The sequence below is a fragment of the Dermochelys coriacea genome, chromosome 14 (assembly GCF_009764565.3).
Source record: "Dermochelys coriacea isolate rDerCor1 chromosome 14, rDerCor1.pri.v4, whole genome shotgun sequence".
NCBI lineage: Eukaryota > Metazoa > Chordata > Testudines > Dermochelyidae > Dermochelys > Dermochelys coriacea.
The window spans coordinates 12,450,432-12,470,655 of NC_050081.1; the positions used below are offsets into that span (position 1 = coordinate 12,450,432).

General features: G+C 42.8%; 1 protein-coding gene across 4 annotated transcripts in view; it reads left to right on the forward strand.

The window, feature by feature from the left end:
* Positions 1-746: 746 nt before the first annotated feature.
* The window catches only part of CA10 (carbonic anhydrase 10), a 343,800-nt gene continuing 324,322 nt past the window's right edge, over positions 747-20,224 (forward strand). Inside the window, exons 1-2 of one of the 4 annotated variants that reach the window (XM_043496470.1) lie at positions 747-1,301; positions 2,041-2,524. In XM_043496470.1, the coding sequence (XP_043352405.1) occupies positions 2,464-2,524 (61 nt within the window). In that variant the 5' untranslated portion in view covers positions 747-1,301; positions 2,041-2,463. Of the gene's footprint in view, positions 1,302-1,420; positions 1,964-2,040; positions 2,525-20,224 lie in introns of those variants that run through there. The other 3 variants (XM_038371154.2, XM_038371155.2, XM_043496471.1) reach the window with 3 other exon arrangements.

A 20,224-nucleotide genomic window follows, 5' to 3' on the forward strand; every position in this document is an offset into this window, starting at 1 on the left:
TGAATCTGAAAGGCTCCTACCTTCTTTAAAAAAAAAAGAAGGCATAAGCCAGATCCAGAGTAATTGTTCTTACTCTGGAAAGAATCTAGACCAGTTTTTCTTCAATGTCCATGCAAATAACCACCTGTCTGAGATTGGAAAGCTCTTACCCAAAGACTCCCCACTATCTCAGTCTGCAATCGAGACATGCACAGTTTGCTACTAAAAAGCGATCAAAGATCCATTTAACAATGACAGCCTGTGCTTGGAGCTTTATTTATAACCCCCAATCCTATACTCAATCCATTATGCATGGCGCCTTATCTGAAATATTTGCAATATCACCTCTGCACACCTGCCCCAATTTAGGATTTCTAACTCAATGCTGCCCGTCTCTTCTCTTTCCCTCGCCCTTTGTATGATCAATTCTCTCTATATAAGCATCCTCAGCTGGAGTATTTGCAATATCACCTCTGCGCACCTGCCCTGAGCTGGGATTTTGTGTTATTACCCAAAGCCCACTTCCTTCCCTCATCCTATGATCAATCCATCATGCGTGCATCAAAGGTAGGCGGAAGCCTAATGCAATATCACTCCTGCACACCTGCACTTCGTTTGCCGCTTCATATATAACCCAAACAGCGCCTCATGCATCCTCGGTCTCCCGGAATCTGTTAAATTGCTGCCCCCCCCCCCCCCCCCCCCCCCCCCCCCCCCCGGGCTTTTTAACACTGTCTCCGTTTCCCGCCCTACTCCTCCCCGTAGAACAATACGGTGACGCTATTATTCGTGTATTTATTTATTTTGCAACACCAACTAGTACATATTTTAAGATAAAGGGGGAAGAAGCTTTTGGACTGTGCCGTATAAAGAGCCGAGGTTGCAGCAGGGATGATCTCCTACCGCCGTTCTCCACCCTCCCCTCTGCGGTCGTGGCCCCCCCGCCCCAAAGGCAGCTGAGCTATTCCAGCCCTAGCGGCTAACCTGGGGCGGCCGCTTTCTCGCGCGCCGCCTACCCGGCTGGAACGCTGCCTGCCTCGCCCGCCGGCTCGCGCCTGGGCGCGCGCTGCCTCGCCAAGCTCCTGTGAGCTCTGCTGAGAGCGTCGCAGGCGGGGAGGATCCTGCAGCCCAAAGCAAAAAGGTTCCCCTCCGTGAGAAGGCGTCCCAGCCCTAATAACAGCGTGATTGTGCTGTAAGTTCTCCACAGGAGTCGGGGGAGTGGGCTGCAGCAAGCTGCTTGACCTCTTTATTTTGGGGGCTGCAGGCAGGAGTTCCCCATCCCACATGAGCTGAGGGGGGAAAGGACGGACGTTTTTGCGCGGGTAAGTAAAAGGTTGCACTAAAATTGTGTGTGTATTTGTATAAGGGAGGGGGAGGATCAATTACGTAGAAGTAATGTGGATTCAGGAAAGCAATCATCTATCCGCTGCAATGCAACCAGTTTTTGCTAACTCCTGGCTGCATCCTCTTGCCATCTATTCGCACTCCAACTTGTGCAAACTTGCTTGTTTTTGTTTTAAATAACTTTTAAAATACAATCGCACATTTCCCTTTGCACGTTTGCACCCTGTCAGCTTAACCTCATTGCACTCAGCTGCACCCCACCGCTGCCTGCCCTTTCGCCACGGAGACCAAAAGGAGCAGGTTTTCATCTGGGGGCGCGTGTATGTATTTAAAATAAAATGAAACCCCACCAAGCCACGTTGTTTTTTCGCTTGGTGCTTTGGTGGCTTCATTAACCTGAACAAACTGGTAAATGCAAATCAGAGATTGGAGGCGAACCCCACCAGTCTGTTGTTTCTGCCCCCGACGTGATTTCCCCTCTAGCTTGGAAACAAGGCGAGGGGAAATCCGTAGACGTGGGAAGAACGACCCCTGCAGTTGCATTGCGGAAGATCTCGTTTGCTGGAAGGGGAATTACAGGAGCCACAGCGTTTTGGAAGGAGAAGCGGGCTATGATGTTGTGTTCTCTAGTCCGTGTTATGTACGTGAAATAACACGCATGGGGGGGGGGCCTTATGCGTAGCAACGTGTATTAATCTCCTTCTGATCACTTTGTAGAAGCAGGAGAGGAAACCCACCTTCCTCCCCCGGCATGGGGCTTTGTGGCAGTGCCCCGGTGAGTCGTGCGGAGTTTGGGGGTAACTTGCAGCTAGCTGCCCTGGAATAGAGACTCTCCGGACCGGATCAGCTGGCGTTTGTTGTCTATGTCTTGTTGGGAGATCTGGTGGATTTTTGTCTCACTCCTGGAGGAAGAGTCCAGGGCTGGTGGTTACCTTCTTCTTGGTCTTTTTTGGAGGGCGAAGGAAGGGAAGGGATCTCGCTTGAGCCGCGCAGAGAGAGAGCTCGGACATGTGTTGTCAGCACATCTGGGGAATACAGTCTGCAAGTCCGCAAGGAGATTTGCTGGGATCCTTCAAACTGCGATATTGATCTTTGTTATTTCTTTTCGCCGAGGGATGCACTTGGCATGAGAATCGGAGGATGGAAATTGTTTGGGAGGTGCTTTTTCTTCTGCAAGCCAATTTCATCGTCTGCATTTCAGGTACGCGGCGAACATGTGGGGTGAAATACCAGGCGTTGTATTCGGGTTTCACCGTCCGTAGAAATGCGAGAAATACAATAAAAAATAGCAGTGCTTATTGTGGCTAAATTAGTTTGAGAGATTTGTTAGGTGCCTTTTGCCCCACTCTTTACTCTGATAGCAGCGTATTAATTACGGTGCATTGGTTGCAATAATTAATTGCAGTGTTTGGTAGCACGCTGGTAGTCATTCCTAACACACAGTGATTGCAATAATTAATTGCTACATTGCAGTAATCCCAGCATGTCGTGGCTTTTACAGAGCTAAATCTCAGTTGATCTGGGGGTTTTAAAAGGATTGCAGTTCACTGGCACAGTTTTCATGTTCTGGTGTGCTACGTTTTTTAGGGGTTGCAAAAGAAGGAATGGTAGTGAGCAGTATATTTAATAAAGGTTTACAGTGCGTGTGTGTGTTTGTGTGTGTGTGCTGTAAAAGGATTTTAAAAAAATCTCCAACAGTATGGCTGGGAATCCTGTTTCAGACTCTTTAGTTTCAAGATTGCAAAGATCTCTACCATTCTGCAGAAGTCAGGTAATTAAGGTTGTCACCAGAGCCTGTCCAATTAATGAATAGGCATGGCAGGGGATCTACTGTTAATGATTAGAGCAGTTTATTCTTGGGGAAAATAAGCTTTTCTACTTCAGAAGCCCTGGTTAGCTGGTTAATTTGTCAGGTCAGTCATGCTGGAATAATTGTATTTCAGGAGCAACTGTGGGGGAGCTAGCCAGTTTTCTAGTTTGGGATGGCACCAGGGGGATCCAAGCTGCCTGATCTGCTTCTCTTCCCTGCAGGCTGCCTCTACCCTGGAGTCATTGCATAAGCCTGTGAATGGGAACTCTGACAGCATCAGCTATTCCATTGCAGGGAGGGAGATCCCGCTGGTCCTCAGTGCAGAGCCAGGAGCGCTTAGCAAAACTTGTAGCTCCTCAGTGACGGTCACATCTGCACCAGCTCACGCTACCAGTCCTTGTACCAACTGGCACTCCGTGCACCAGTTCCTGGTCTAATCCAGTTTCTCAACTGCTGGATTGACATCACCTGCACTAACCTCCTCCCCTCCCCACATTGGCAATATCTGCTTTATTTTACATGATCTGCACCTGTCTCATCTTGCCCCTGGACTGGTAGTTTCTACATCAGCCCCCTGAGTAATCCAACCCCCTTTCCCTGCATTGGTATGACTGGCATTCAGATTGGCACCCTCTGCACCTGGGTGATATGTCCTCTCATACAGGCAGCATCTCAGGTTGCCCTTGTGCTAATCCACTCTCATGTGCTGTCTGGGTAATCCACCTTGTCACTCCTTAGAATGACATAACGCCCCACCCCACCGCCTCTTTCATCCAAGCCTCACACTTCACTGTCTAACCCAGTGTGATTCGCCAGCTGTCTAGCACTTTTCAAATTAGACGTCATCTTTAAAAATAACAGCAATGGAATAATGAACTCCGTGGTGTGAGCATGGGAATATTCTTGTCACTTTGAAGATTAACATCTTGAGATGGTCACAGGATAGTATCCCCTGATTTCCTCAGTGCCACCTGCTGCCACCCAAATCAAAACCCTGCTTCTGAAACGCAGTGGGATAACCTCAAACAGAATGTTTACATACCTTTAGCCTTCAGTTCCATATATTCTCCCCCCCGCCCCAGGAATCCACCTTTTTCATGGATTCTTAGTACTTGTCATCTCAGAAAGAGGGATTAAGATCTGCAGATATCTGCTTGGCACTAATGCTTCATTTCTCTTCCCCCCCCCCGCCCCGGCTGCCCTTTTTGCACTATGCTCTGTAGCCTATTAGGGAAGCATATACAGTGATCATCTGATAATGCTTGAGGTTCCACAAGGCTTTGAATCCTCTGGAGACTTGTCCCAAATTAACATGTATTCCAGAACTTTATATTCCAGGTTATTCCAGAACCTTATTTTTTTTAGCCTGTCATGCAGTCAGCATGGTAATCACAAAAATAAACTAACCGAGGAAAGTGCTCTAGATATACATGTTTTGCAAATTACAAAAGTTAAATTATTTTTAAATTAACTGTAGCATTTTTTTTCTTTGTCAATTATTTTAGTAATGGAGTATAAGACTGCTTTTTCTGTTGGTGCTGTATACATGTATCTTTCACTTGCACTTATTGAGGGCCTGATTCAAAGTCCATGTAAACCTGTGTGAGTCTTTCCATTAACTTCAATGAGTGTTGGATTGGTCCCTGTTTAACATAGTCGATACGTAACTAGAGGCTACAATTCAAAATGACATTGTTGGTCATCAGCTGAATATGGAAAGCTAGATTTCCTTACCCCATCTGTTGACTAGTTTATATTAATAAACATAATAAAAATGTTTGGCTAGAAATATATGAAACATTATTTCAGGCAGTCTTTTGTATGTATATCAAAATATACATTGTATTGAATATAGCTTCTTACCCAGTTATGCACTTCTGTTTCATGTTTAACATGAAGATTGCAGTCTTAACGCATGCTTGCCACTTTCTGATGTCATAACCTCCTACCTCCCATGTGACAGCTTGAGTAGATTGGGAAAGGAAGACTAATAGGAAAGATCATTTATATCTTAAATATTGTGACAGGCAGCTTTAATTTTGGTAGCATGTTAGTGGTGTTCCAGATAAGGAAGCAGAGTTTCATTTACTAAAAGAAGTACTGATACATTTTTTTAAAAGAATGAATTCTTATTGCATCAGTCACCTTCCACCTGATGTTCCTCTTTCATCAGTTAACTATCTGTACCTCAATTAATGATCTCTTGGATTGGTCTGGGAGGAATGGTACTGGAATGCAGAAGTAAAACAATTGTGTTTTTATATACATTTGAATTAGTGACATTTATTTCAAAACAAGTATTTTTGTTTGTATATTTGTTTGCACATGTTCTTAAGGTAGATATTTTTATTTTCTATAAACACTGAATTAGGATTTTTGCTGCTTAAAGATGTTTAAAAAGAACTGAGCTTTGATTGCGTGAATATTAAATAAGAACAGGCTTAATGGAACAAGAAAATCATTTTAACTTTATAGAAGGGAATGAAAACCCTTTTTAAAAAAATACACCAATGCATTTCTAATGCTTTTGTAAATAGTGTCTGTGTCTGATTGAGATGATATAGATTCATGTCCTTTAATGATGCTATAGCATGGCATTGACAGAATGTTGTGCCAATGGAGATGTCGTCCTTTAGACAGGATGTTAAAATAAGATTCCTTCTGGCTGTTATATCAAGGGAGTTGCAGATAATCCTGACATTGAGTAAAAGGCAAGGGGATTACGGTCTGTGCTATCACGGCGAAAATTCCTTTCCTGTGTAATGCCACCGTAGATTAATTAGATGAAATGTTCACAGCTATGGGTGGGATGTTGCTGCTCATATAATGGCTGCCACGTTTGTTTCTACAGTCGCTTACATAAACCTTGTGTAATGTTCTCATGATCTTAGACATTTATCCACCAAATGTAATAGAAGATGCTCTTTTCAAAACTTTGCAGTATGTTGCATTTAAAAAAAAGTTTTCATGTGCCTTCATATTCAGGTTTCTGCTTAAACAAGTCCTCTTTGGATCCATTCAATAGAAAAATTCATGGAACTTGGATACTCAGGTTCTTTATGGCATACAGTAATTGTGATATAGTACCTCATAATGTCCTTGGTCAATGAGAAGCTCATATAAATGAAATGTGTGCAGTCCCACAGAACTCTTACCTGAGAATAGCCTCATCCTTGCTAGGAGTTGGCTGTTGTCCAGACACGTATGGCCCCTTACCTTTGCACCAATTCAGCAGGCAACTAAGGCTTCCCACATGGAGGAATTCCTTGGTGGTCTAAAACTGTTATAGCCTCCCCTGGTATTGAGGGTGTGGCTGGAGGTGAGAGAGGGTGTGTTGGAGCACTGTTGAATGCCATCTGATCTTTAACTGGTGTTATGGTCTCTTGGGGGGGGGGGCGGGGTTACCAGCTGGCATAATGCAAAATAGCTCTTAAGGTGCTCTGAATTGTGCTGGGGGTTGAATTAGCTCCTGGATGGCCCCAGGATTTGGGAAGCACAAAGAGAACACAAAGCCTACTTGGCTTGCCCCCTTTCCAGGCCTATATATGAGCACCTAAAATTGTAGGGCTTGACACTGCTGTCCCACACCAGTATACTGCAGAAGTAAGTCAGTTGTAGTCAGTGGAATTTCAATGTTGTAGAAGTGAGGTAAGTGAGAGGCAAGAGTTCCGTCTATTAGTTGCTATTGCTGTACTGTACATCAGTAGTTCAGGACCAAAAACTATGGAAATTTAATTACTCAGATATTTCTACAAAAGTGGCTTTTTCTCATGATTTTGGTGAAGGCAGAAGGCTACTGATAAGTAAAACAGTGTAAGGTTTCAGGGGAAAGAACTATGCACACATGGAAGTACATGCAACTGATGTGCCATCATTAGACATAATGATAATGGGAATATACAGCCACTAGTTTGGTATGTTAAATGGCTTAGAGCTTCTGGCATCCTGTGTACGATGGCCTCTTGGGTCCCAGTCCTGTAAACTAAAGTGTGTGGGCAGGCCCTTAGCCTTGCATGGAGTCCATTGAAGTTAGTGGGAAATCTGCATTGACTTGGGGCCTTCATTTCGTATCAGACCGAAGGATTGAGGCCAGATGTTTGCAGGGATTAGGAAGGACTTTCAGTTCCTAAGACTTTCAGGTTGTAACTAGTTGTGTGATTTGACCACTCTGCCTCTGGTGCTCTAAATGTTTTGAATGCCTCCTCGTATTGGAAGTACCACAGATGTTTCATCTCTTTCAAAGGGTTTTAAGTTGCTCCTGTTTTTTAAATGCTACTGAAATGACTTTGTAGTCTGTTATAAATATTTTCATATCCTTTTTGTATTTTCAACTATCCTATTTGTTTCATTAGCTTGCCAGCTAGAACCCACGACCAGATAGTTCGTAAAATTATGTACTTATTTTTTGCTCCTGTGAGCATATGGGAAAGAGAAGTTTATGAATAATCTTGCAGGTGTTATAACAAACTGTTTTCTATCAGACAAATAACCTAAAGGGGGAGAGCTGTAATCTCTGCTATTGTTCTCAAACAAAGTTGATTAAAATCTGCTGTTCCTAAAACTATCTTTTGGCCTTGCTGTTCAGTCTCATTGTTAATGAAACTGAATTAGACACCAAGCCTACAAGACAAAATTAAAATAATAATCAGTACTTCCTAGTTGGAGGGCCTAATAGTGATCATAGATGTAGAAGACATTCTTGACTCTAAGATACAGTTGTTTTCAAATTCAACTAATGCTAGTTTCTCTGGTTTTGCTCTTGAGATTCCACAAGCTGTTTCAGTCATTATTTCTTCAGCAAAAAACCTAGATGTTAAATCAAGGGTTTAAATGGTGGATAGCTTTACTTTTGTGTTATGAATATTCCCTGTACACCAATGAACAAGGAGTACCTGCTTACCATAAAACTAGTGTTTCGAATACTCCTGTGTGATTGGCAAAGTGTTACTGTACATTACTGCTGCTTAAAGGTTGAAGAACTGATGCTTTTTGTAGCTTAAGCTATGAATCATTGCTGACCTGTTCATGACTAACATTCTTTTGGAAGGAAGTGAACCTCTTTCATGGTGTAAATGGAAATAGCAGGCCACAGTGTTAGTTCTTGTCCAAAAAGGGAAAAAACTATTGAGTCATTTTGTTTCTCAGGAACCTAATAATCTAAATAAATTCTTCTCTTTGGCTATCACAAATTAAGCCTGCTTGGCATTTTTGTCTTGTAATCAGAGCTGTGCTTCTCTTGGCTTTTTGGATCCCATTCTAATAGGTTTTTAGATGGCCTTGCAATTGCTGTAGTGTCCAGGCCTTGCAGTACCTTTGAAACATGACTGCTGATAGAAAAGTTTATATATTTGTTTTATTGTATGCTTACTACACCCTTGTGCCATGGTCAGAGCTGGGTAAGAGTCATAGTTATGGCAACCCTTTGACATATGGGGATAAATTGATTATCTTGTTTGAATCCCTTCTTTATTCTATTTATACTCCATGTTTGGAGGAGTAGAAAGTAGAAGTAAAGGATTTAAATGGACTGTTCAGATTCATTGTTTCTGTTTTTAGTGCGGTTATGTTTGCATTGCTTGATGGCATTACAGTGCAAATGTAACCATACTAAAAAAAAGTGGTTTGTCAACAACTGAGAATTCCAGCTAGCAAACAAAAGTCTATTATGGTAGATGAACTGTAATGGTAACAATAAATAGGAAATAAAAAAGGAATGATGTTCCTTATAAATGTGGCAGTGGCATTTTCCGGTGGGATTTACTGTTTAGAAACCAACCCAAAGTAAGAGACCATCTAATTCTAATACCATTCTTGCTGATTTAGCCATCTTGCAGGGATGTTGTGAGATTTAATTACTGATTATGAAGTGGTTTGAGGTCCTCCAGTGGAGTGTGCTAAAGGCAGATATTAATTATTATAGGAAGCGCTATATCATATCAAACTACTAGTCAATCTAATCTAGTATCCTGTCTGTGACTTGTGGCCAGTACTGGATGCTTCAGAGACAAGTGTAAGTCCTCCACACTGGTTAACTGGGCAGTAACATGCCCATGGGGAAAATTTTCTTCTTAAATTCAGGTGCTTAATTGTTGACATATCAGTTAGAGGAAGCTTGAGGCTATATAGAGTAACATTTCACACCCACTTTTATAAAGCCCCTTGGCACTGCTATAATGATGGAAAGTGGTTTTGGGGTAAATGAGATTCTGGCCCTGATCTGGCAAACTGCTGTGCATGGCAGATCCATGCGCTACCTCTAACTTCAGTGAGGCTCCATCTAGTTATAAAGGGGTCCACCAACATAGTCTTGGGGCCCTACTAGACTTTGCGCTATTGGTTTAGTATTTGCCTTTTACTCAGCTTGAAAAATGGAAAGAGATGATGAGCAGTTTATGGTTTCCGCGCTCTAAAACAATGGTTCAGTGATAACTAAGGAGAAAGCTTCAAACAAAACTAAACCAAGTACCTGTTGTCATTGGGTTCCCCCTTTAAATTCCATAAAAAAATACATTTTCTGTTTATAGAGGTCTTGTAAATCTTTGTTTTTATAATAAAATAAATGTTGAACCTAAATTCCCATGCAGTATCACCTATTGTAATGTAAATATTTGACAGTAAAATACCATTATACTTTTATTTTGCAAATAACTCACTAAAAGATAAAACCTTTTGAGAAATAGAGGATTAAAATAGACATAATAGTGTAACAAATAATGTTCATATCTGTCTGACCCTGCTAGGTGGGGAGCACCCTCAATAATCATTGCCCATTTGCACTTCTTCCATGGGAGTTCAAGGTGATCAGCGCTTTGCAAGAGGTGTCAGCAGATTATATGATCAGCCCTTGATGTGCAGTATATTTATCCTGATATGAGGTCATGTTGTCAAACTTTTAGAAGTGGAGTGGATGAAAAAGTGTGCAGTTATTGGTCCAAAGTGCCCATTAAGCACCTGCAGGAAGAAAAAGGAAACTAAAAAGCATTATTATTCCTTTCCTCAGAAGCCACCTTGTATCAGTAGCTTTTGGGAGCAGTAGCTGTCCATGGAGATAGATTGAGCCACCTTATGTGACATCTTCCTCCTTGTAGATTTGCAGGCAATTTCTTGCTGAAGTTATGCTGACCCTTCCCACTATGAACTTTCACAGTGTCCTGCTCTGCTCCAGCAAACCCCCTCAAAATGAGGGTGTTTGCTCCAGTCATGTGTCGAGAGACGAGGATAGCAGGGCTTCTGTAGCACCTGTCTTACCAGTGCAGGGAGAGAGGGTTAGGGAGTAGCACAGGATGCCTAGTGCCCTAGGTGCATGGGTGTATGGACAGCTGTGTGATTTGAAACGGAGGTGGAATGGGCAAGCCTTTTGGCAAACCATACCTCCTTCCTGCACTCCCAACAGGTTACTTAGGTGGGTAACTGCAGGAATTTCCCCATGTGGAGTCACAGCTTTGGCGAGGTGGCATGATCTGGTCACTGGAGAGAGCATTGATCTGTGCTTGCTGCACATGGTGCCAAAAGGAAATAGATCGTCCTCTGTGCTCTATGAAGAGCAAGGGTGTGTTTGCGCACACATGTTGAATAGGAAAAATACATTTTATCATAGAGCCACCTGAAAATGAGGTTTGGTAGACAGTGAGTCATTTGTCCTTATGTGAGAGGAAATCAATCTCCTTCGCAGGTGAATTATGTTATTTATTACATGGGAAACTGCAGTTTTCAATTACAGATGGGAGAAGTATAGTTGCCAGGAGAAAGAGATTCTGAATGATGGAAGTCTCGAAACATATGAGTTCTAATTCTGCCTTGAATAAGGAAGTCTGAAGAACTCGCTGATTTCTACACGAGTTTTGTCTGAGTGAGAACTGTAGGATATGGGTCCATCAACACAGTGTTATTTTAGGTAAGTTATGAACAAAAGAAGCCTTTTATTAATAAATACTTAGCTTTTGTGTAAACTTTTCTCCTTAGATTTCAAAGTACTAAACAAGGAAGGTAAGGTTCACCAGGCAGATTGGGGACAAGAAGGCCCAAAGGAGTAATGACTTCCCCAAGATCACCCAACAGGGATGTTGAGCGTTAATCCTTAAATGTTGTTAAACTGTTCTCCATTTTCTCTCTCCCACCACTTCCATCTATTGGGTTAGCCTCGGGCCCTGATTCTGACTGTGCACAGACAGGGACCTGTTGAATTCAGTGATTCTTCACACAGGTACCGGGAGTTTGCCCAGCCACCGTCAGGGTCAGAATTTGGGCTGAAGACCAAACCGATATATTGGCTCTTTAAAACACCCTCATAAAAATGGCTTCAGAGAATTACAGGCCCTAGTCCTTAGTTTTGTATTTCTAATGTCCTAGTGTTGCCCTTTGTTTCTGTGAGTGGAGGGAAGTCTGCACTCCAGCAACTGATTGGCAATGGCATGGAATCTGGGAGAGCTTTACCATTGTGGGGTGAAAAGGGGCAAGGCAAGGGTAGAGGTGCAATCTGCAGGGAAAAACAATGCTAGTTACTGCAGACTGACCCTGTAGTAATTTTGTGCAGCTTCCTGTTCTGCTCTATGAAATAACTCTCCATAGCTAAAGAGCTATTCTGTCAAGAGGACTCGGAAAACCAAGGGGCCTGGCCTGTGCTGAGGCAAAAAGCCCTCATCTTCTGAAAAGCCCTCATCCTCTGAAAACCAAGGGGCCTGAATTTCTACTGTCTTGTACTTAGGTGGTATAGTGCCAAGAGGGTATAAAATGCTCCTAGAACAGAAGCAAGTTGCTCTGTTTTGTACAGGTGTGAATGGCTGCACAAGGGGCAAGATAACGGGGAGTGAGGGCTATTATTTTATCACAGATGTAGTTCCGTCCCCCTTCCCTTCCTTGGCACCAAAATGTACATTTTGTCTATTATAGCTGAATGGATCTGTCCATTCCACTGGGTGAAAAATACTACCTGAGCTTCTCGAAAACCATCTGGAAAAACACCTGGTCAGAATGCATTATAGAAATCATGAGGGATTATGACTGTCTCTAGGCCAGAGGTGGGCAAACTATGGCCCGTGGGACCGTCGTGCCTAGCCCCTGAGCTCTCGGCCGGGGAAGCTAGCCCCCGGCTCCTCCCCCGCTGTTCCCCCTCCCCTGCAGTTATGCCACTGCGCAGCAGCACAGATTGCGCCCTCCCACCTCCCAGGCTTTCCAATAAGCCTGTCCTGCTGCTCTGAGTGGCATGGTAAGGGGGAGGGGGTTGGATAAGGGGCAGGAGGTCCCAGGGGGCAGTCAGGAGACGGTTGGATGGGGCAGAGGGGGGGTCAGGAGACAGGAAGGGGGGGGTTGGATAGGGGATGGGGTTCTGGGGGAGGGGGAAGGGGTGACTGCTCCTGGGAGGGGGTGGTCGGGGTCAAGGAGCAGGGGGGGTTGGACGTGTTGGAGGTTCTGAGCGGGGTGGGAAGTGGGAGGGGACAGATAGGGGATGGGGCCAGGATGTTGGGGGGACATAGTTTTCCTTACCCGGCCCTCCATACCGTTTTGCAGCCCTGATGTAGCCCTCGGGCCAAAAAGTTTGCCCACCCCTGCTATAGGGTATGGAAAATCCCAACATGAAAGCAGGGCTCATATCGCACAAATATAATTGCAGTCATTAGAGCTTGATTCTCTGTGTTACACTAGTTGATACTGACGTCAATTAAGTTACTCTAATGTAGGGCTGAAGTATCAGAATTGTGAATTAGGCCCATTAATATTTCATTAAACTAGGTTTATCTTGATTCTCCTGATTGGTGGAGGGTTGTAGCTGGGAAAATCAGGCCTGGATGTATACTCATGTAGGCAAAGCTGCCCAGATGGGGAAAGGGAAGGGGGACAAAAGGGGCAGTTTGCCCCCATGTGGGCTCACAAAATGATGCCGGGGCACTGTGGGAAGCCTCAAGCTAGCTGGATGTGGGAAGCAGCACTCCTGTTGAGAGGGAGTGCCAAACGCAGTCAGCACCCAGATCCTGCTCCATCTGCTGGAACCAAGGCAGCTATTCTGGGGACCACTGCAAAGCCTTGAGCCAGCAAGGAGGGGTAATGATTGGGGGTGGGGCAAGCTGGGCTGGTCTCCTTGTCCGGTGTGAGGGGGCAGGGAGCTGGGGTGCGAGTGAAGGGACAGGTTGAGGGGGAGCCTTTGCCGCTTCTGGGGTGGGGCAGGGCAGCCTGGTCTGCGTGCTCCTGCCAGCTCCAGGTTGCGATCTCCTTCCCAGAGTGGGTGTGGGACAGAGAGGTGAGCAGAGCTGGATGTGGGATGGAGATGGAAAGACCCTAAAATCCTTTCCCCCCCCGATAGGAAGAGGGAAGGAATGGGGTGAGGGGAAGAAGTGTGGGGTCAGTGCACCCATTGAATTGGGAGGCTACATCTGCCCCTGCCCCCTGATGTAGAACAAGAGCTATTAAGGTGAAATTCATTCCTGTTGGGGGCGGGGGGGAGCATGTACAAAGTTTATGCATCATTTAAAATTCTATTTAAGCCATTATCATTCAGATTTTGTAGTGTTTGACTCCTCCTTTGCACAGGTGTAAATGACAGCAGAATGTATAGAATTATAGAGAATCAGGGCCTAAATTATTCTCTTCCAGTCTTTGTTCCATTAACATTGTACTTGCTGACCAACAGATTTTTTTAGATATCAATATAATCACATAATAATATATTATAATCATAATCGTTCCATGCACATGAATGTAAATTAATATTCTGTGGTGAAATGCTGATCACCTTGAAGCCTATGGCATTTGGAGTTTTGCCCATTAACTTTACTATGGCCTGGATTTCACCCATGATATCTATATTTCCTAGTAGCCAGTTTCCAGTGTATTCATCTAATTTTCCCTTTGAATAACTCTTACTATAATCTTCACACGTTTTAAGGGCAATTTTAATGGGCAGTTTCTCATTGTGTAATATGTTTTCATTCCTGATGGAAAACAGAGTGATCTATAAAGATTCCACAGACTTCTCCACTCTGTTCAGATCAACCTGAGGATGCCACGTGGCACTTAGTAATTGCAGACAGAATTTAAGTTACCTGCAGGTACATATTTTTTTTATCCTCAGTACCCTTCTGGCACTCTCCATGCTAGTTGTTAGGAATACATCTTTGCCAGTCTAGACTTCTCGTGTAATTGTGACTTTGCCCTAGAGTCACAGGTATTTAACTTGGTGAAGAATGGGATGCAAAATAGAGTAATAAATAATGATTTATTTTTAATAGGTAGCCTTGAGTGAGTTTTTTATGGTAGTATCCTAAAAATAGTTATCTTCATCTACCTTTTATTGTGCCTGCACTAACTCCCAGAAACAGAAGAACACTTAAGCATATGCTTAATTCACATTGAGGTTGATGGTACTTAAGCACATGCTTAAGTGCTGTGCTGGATCGAGGCGTAAGAATAATAAACATAATTATAAATAATATAAATTCTTTTGAAGTGCTCGTTCAGGGAAGACACACGAAGTAATTCTTGCACTCTATTCCATGCTATTAAGGCATCAGCTGGAGTATTGTGTCCAGTTCTGGGTGCCACGTTTCAGGAAAGATGTGGATAAATTGGAGAAAGTCCAGCAGAGAGCAATAAAAATATGACCTACGAGTAAAGATTGAAAAAATTGGCTTTGTTTAAACTGGGGAAGAGAAAACGGAGGGGGGCATTCACAGTTTTCAAGTACATAAAAGATTGTTACAAGGAGGAGAGTGAAAACTTGTTCTCCTTGTCCTCTGAGGATAGGACAAGAAGCAATGGACTTAAATTGCAGCAAGGGAAGTTCAGGCTAGACATTAGGAAAAGCTTTCTAACTGTCAGGGTAGTTAAGCACTGGAATAAATTGCCTAGGGAAGCTGTAGACCTCTGTCATTGGAGGTTTTTAAGAACAAGTTAGACAAACACCTATCGGGAATCGTCTAGTTATTACATAGTCCTACCTTGAGTGCAGGGGGTTGGACTAGATGACCTATTGAGGTCCCTTCCAGTTCTACACTTGTATGATTTGATGTAAAAAGGAATTTGCACCATCCTTGATCAAACCACTGAAGTTCTGCAGAAACTATACTTTGATTAAACAAAGTAAACTCTGGATTCCATATCAGGTGAAGATCTAGACTATTCTAGTGTCACTAATGTGGCAGGAGCAGGTGTGCATTCAAAATTTTAAAACAAATGTATTAACTGTAGTTTAACTCTAACTTGATAGAGGCTGCCAATGAAATGCGTACCATTTTTCTCTTGACTGTACCAGAAACTAAAAGAAGCAAAAAATTATAATGCAGAGAAATGACTGGTAACACAGTAGTGGTTAATATGAACAAAACTGTAATCTCAATTTTTACCTTTTTTTTTTTTTAAATAAAACATTTATCGGCCAGATTGTCAAAACTGTGAGCCTGCAAAATTTGCACTTACCTCACTTGACATTGCTGGCCAAACATGCATTTGTGCATTTAGTTACAGTTCTGTAGTCTATGTGTAAAAACCTCCTGCCAGTTTTATGCAAGGCTAGATTTTGCAAGCATAGTTCAGGCAGAGTTATTCTCAGCACTCCCATTTTTATCTCCCTCACGCCTTTGCTTATAACTAGGGCAATGTCTTCATGTTTTAAAAGTTAAAATGTATCTTTTTGCTTGAATATGACAAAAAAGGCATCTTTAACACTACCATTAACATCATTTGTTTGTTTTTTAAAAAGTGCCCCTGAGAAAATAACTGTGGCTCAGATTTGAGACTGAAGTAATTTACAATTGAATATAGCCCCTCCCCCCTTTAAAAGGTCTGCCTTTCAGTGATTGATTTACCTATATCCAGATAATTCCATTGGGAGCCAATGAGTGCAGTAGGTCTTAGATGACCTTACATCAGTCATCAGATGATAAGATTATATCACATGACTATCTCAGGAACCAGTATGTCCTAAGTCTATAAGAACCTACAAGGGGAACAGATTTCAGAGTAGCAGCTGTGTTAGTCTGTATTCGCAAAAAGAAAAGGAGTACTTGTGGCACCTGAGAGACTAACAAATTTATTTGAGCATAAGCTTTCGTGAGCTACAGCTCACTTCATTGGATGCATTTGGTGGAAAATACAGAGGGGAGATTTATATACACACACACACACACACACACACACACACACACACACACACACACACACACACACACACACACACACACACACACACACACACACACACACACACACACACACACACACACACACAGAGAACATGAAACAATGGGTTTTATCGTACACACTGTAAGGAGAAAGAAAAGGAGTACTTGTGGCACCTTAGAGACTAACAAATTTATTAGAGCATAAGCTTTCGTGAGCTACAGCTCACTTAATCGGATGCATTTGAGTGATCACTTAAGATAAGCCATCACCAGCAGCAGGGGGGGAAAGGAGGAAAACCTTTCATGGTGACAAGCAAGGTAGGCTATTTCCAGCAGTTAACAAGAATATCTGAGGAACAGTGGGGGGTGGGGTGGGGGGGGAAATAACATGGGGAAATAGTTTTACTTTGTGTAATGACTCATCCATTCCCAGTCTCTATTCAAGCCTAAGTTAATTGTATCCAGTTTGCAAATTAATTCCAATTCAGCAGTCTCTCGTTGGAGTCTGTTTTTGAAGCTTTTTTGTTGAAGTATAGCCACTCTTAGGTCTGTGATCGAGTGACCAGAGAGATTGAAGTGTTCTCCAACTGGTTTTTGAATGTTATAATTCTTGACGTCTGATTTGCGTCCATTTATTCTTTTACGTAGAGACTGTCTAGTTTGACCAGTGTACATGGCAGAGGGGCATTGCTGGCACATGATGGCATATATCACATTGGTAGATGCACAGGTGAATGAGCCTCTGATAGTGTGGCTGATGTGATTAGGCCCTATGATGGTGTCCCCTGAATAGATATGTGGACAGAGTTGGCAATGGGCTTTGTTGCAAGGATAGGTTCCTGGGTTAGTGGTTCTGTTGTGTGGTGTGTGGTTGCTGGTGAGTATTTGCTTCAGACTGGGGGGCTGTCTGTAAGCAAGGACTGGTCTGTCTCCCAAGATCTGTGAGAGTGATGGGTCGTCCTTCAGGATAGGTTGTAGATCCTTGATGGTGTGTTGGAGAGGTTTTAGTTGGTGGCTGAAGGTGATGGCTAGTGGTGGTCTGTTATTTTCTTTGTTGGGCCTGTCCTGTAGTAGGTGACTTCTGGGTACTCTTCTGGCTCTGTCAATCTGTTTCTTCTTTCAGCAGGTCGGTATTGTAGTTGTAGGAATGCATGATAGAGATCTTGTAGGTGTTTGTCTCTGTCTGAGGGGTTGGAGCAGATGCGGTCATATCGTAGAGCTTGGCTGTAGACAACGGATCATGTGGTATGATCTGGATGAAAGCTAGAGGCATGTAGGTAGGAATAGCGGTCAGTAGGTTTCCGATATAGGGTGGTGTTTATGTGACCATCGCTTATTAGCACCGTAGTGTCCAGGAAGTGGATCTCTTGTGTGGACTGGTCCAGGCTGAGGTTGATGGTGGGATGGAAATTGTTGAAATCCTGGTGGAATTCCTCAAGGGCTTCTTTTCCATGGGTCTAGATGATGAAGATGTCATCAATGTAGCGCAAGTAGAGTAGGGGCATTAGGGGATGAGAGCTGAGGAAGCATTGTTCTAAGTCAGCCATAAAAATGTTGGTATACTGTGGGGCCATGGGGGTACCCATCGCAGTGCCGCTGATTTGAAGGTATAGATTGTCCCCAAATGTGAAATAGTTATGGGTGAGGACAAAGTCACAAAGTTCAGCCACCAGGTTAGCCGTGACATTATTGGGGATACTGTTCCTGGTGGCTGAACTTTGTGACTTTGTCCTCACGTAAAAGAATGAATGGACACAAATCAGACGTCAAGAATTATAACATTCAAAAACCAGTTGGAGAACACTTCAATCTCTCCGGTCACTCGATTACAGACCTGAGGGTGGCTATCCTTCAACAAAAAAAAAAACCTTCAAAAACAGACTCCAGCGAGAGACTGCTGAATTGGAATTAATTTGCAAACTGGATACAATTAATTTAGGCTTGAATAGAGACTGGGATTGGATGAGTCATTACACAAAGTAAAACTATTTCCCCATGGTATTTCTCCCCCCCACCCCGCCCCCCACTGTTCCTCAGATATTCTTGTTAACTGCTGGAAATAGCCTACCATGCTTGTCACCATGAAAGGTTTTCCTCCTTCCTCCCCCCCCTTTCTGGTAATGGTTTAAGTGATCACTCTCCTTACAGTGTGTATGATAAACCCATTGTTTCATGTTTTCTGTGTGTGTATATCAATCTCCCCTCTGTATTGTCCACCAAATACATCCGATGAAGTGAGCTGTATCTCACGAAAGCTTATGCTCAAATAAATTTGTTAGCCTCTATGGTGCCACAAGTACTCCTTTTCTTTTTAACTATGGATTCGTTTTCCCCAAATGAAATGTGTGGTGGGTTTTCAGTTGGGGAAACAAAGCAAGCTTTGTGAACAGAAACTGAAATGAAATTTAAAATAACAACCCTCCCAAATCAGACCTTAGTTGACAGCAATAGGATTAAAACTAGGCGAGATAATACTCTGCCAGACCTTCTTGGCTCCAGGTTTGCTGGGTATTAGGCAGAAAAGGAAGATGGGTTTTCTGTGAACAGTGTCATTAAACAGTAACCTCACTGCAAGGATTCAGGTCGGTTAGAGAACGCTGCTTAGGAGCTTTTTCTGGTCATGTGGTTAGAATGATTTTCAATCAGTTTGCTCATGGCTGGATTAAAATTGAGGATGCAGAGATTAATGGCCTGTTCTGACTAAACCACAGCTCCCCAGTATTCTGAAACTGACTGAACCTATAGATAGTTAAGAAGCACTAGGCAAGCTGATACCATGTCTCAGTGACTTTACAATCTGTGTTAATATTTGATATGGTCAATAGCTTACTATGTACAACTCTTTTTGTACTCCTGATCTGCTGAGACGTCTTTGTGTGCAAGTGAAACTTATTTTTACATTTTTCCCTTTGATACTCTTCTTTGGCAGAGTCAAAGTGGGTATTATTTTAAACAAACCATAGAGGAAAAAAAGGCATACAGCATTTTGGACCTAGCAAACTGCATTTGGACACCGTGAGGAAAGGATCAGAAGCTGAGTACACCATGTTTTCTGTTGGCTTGTGGCTGGGAGAGTTGTGAGGGTAGTTAACCAGTCAGAGGACAGGGATTTATAGTATCCAACCAAGTGTCAGAGCAGTCATATAGGTATTGCAAATAGGTGCTGGTAGCATCCACTGTGTTTAAGGTTGCAAACCAGGAACCACTGCTTTTAGATACTTATTTTGTGAAACGTTTACCTTTTGGGCAGAAAATTTGCCATGCTTGGTCTCTGACCTCAAGTGGTTATTTTTTTCCTTTCCAAAAGTTTGATCATCAGTTTCTCTACAGTTTTTTGCGTTAGAGATGTTGCCAAAGCCAATGTTAAAACAACAGCTGAGACATGAAAGTTGCAGTTTTGATGAATGTTGTTTGTTGATGTTAAAGGTAGGCAATTTTCTTTTCTGCTTGTGAATTCACCATAGGAAATCCAGAACTCTTCAATGTATAGGTGAGGAGGAGCTTTCGTTCTCAACTTGCTACAGTTATCTGTGTTTTGCATTACTCTGGTCAGCAACGTGGAAACTAATTAATGTCACTACATGATAGTGACTCTCAAAAGAATATCCTTAGAAAAATGCACATTCTTGAAAGCATGTCAAAATCATGCATGAAATTGTAAGATTATTGGCCTAAAGCTTGTTTAATAAATACTACCCTCTGTTTAACTTTCAGCATAGTGACAGGTTTCAGAGGTAGCAGCTGTTAGTCTATATCTGCAAAATGAAAAAGAGGACTTGTGGCACCTTAGAGACTAACAAATTTATTTGAGCATAAGCTTTCGTGAGCTACAGCTCACTTCATCACATCAAACGCCAGCATAGTGACGTTTATGGGGTAACTGTATAATTTGCTGCTTATTCTATTAATGGGTTCTAGTAACATAAACCAGTAGAATAAATAAACCTTTTTTATTATGTAGCCATTTCTGTTTCTGACC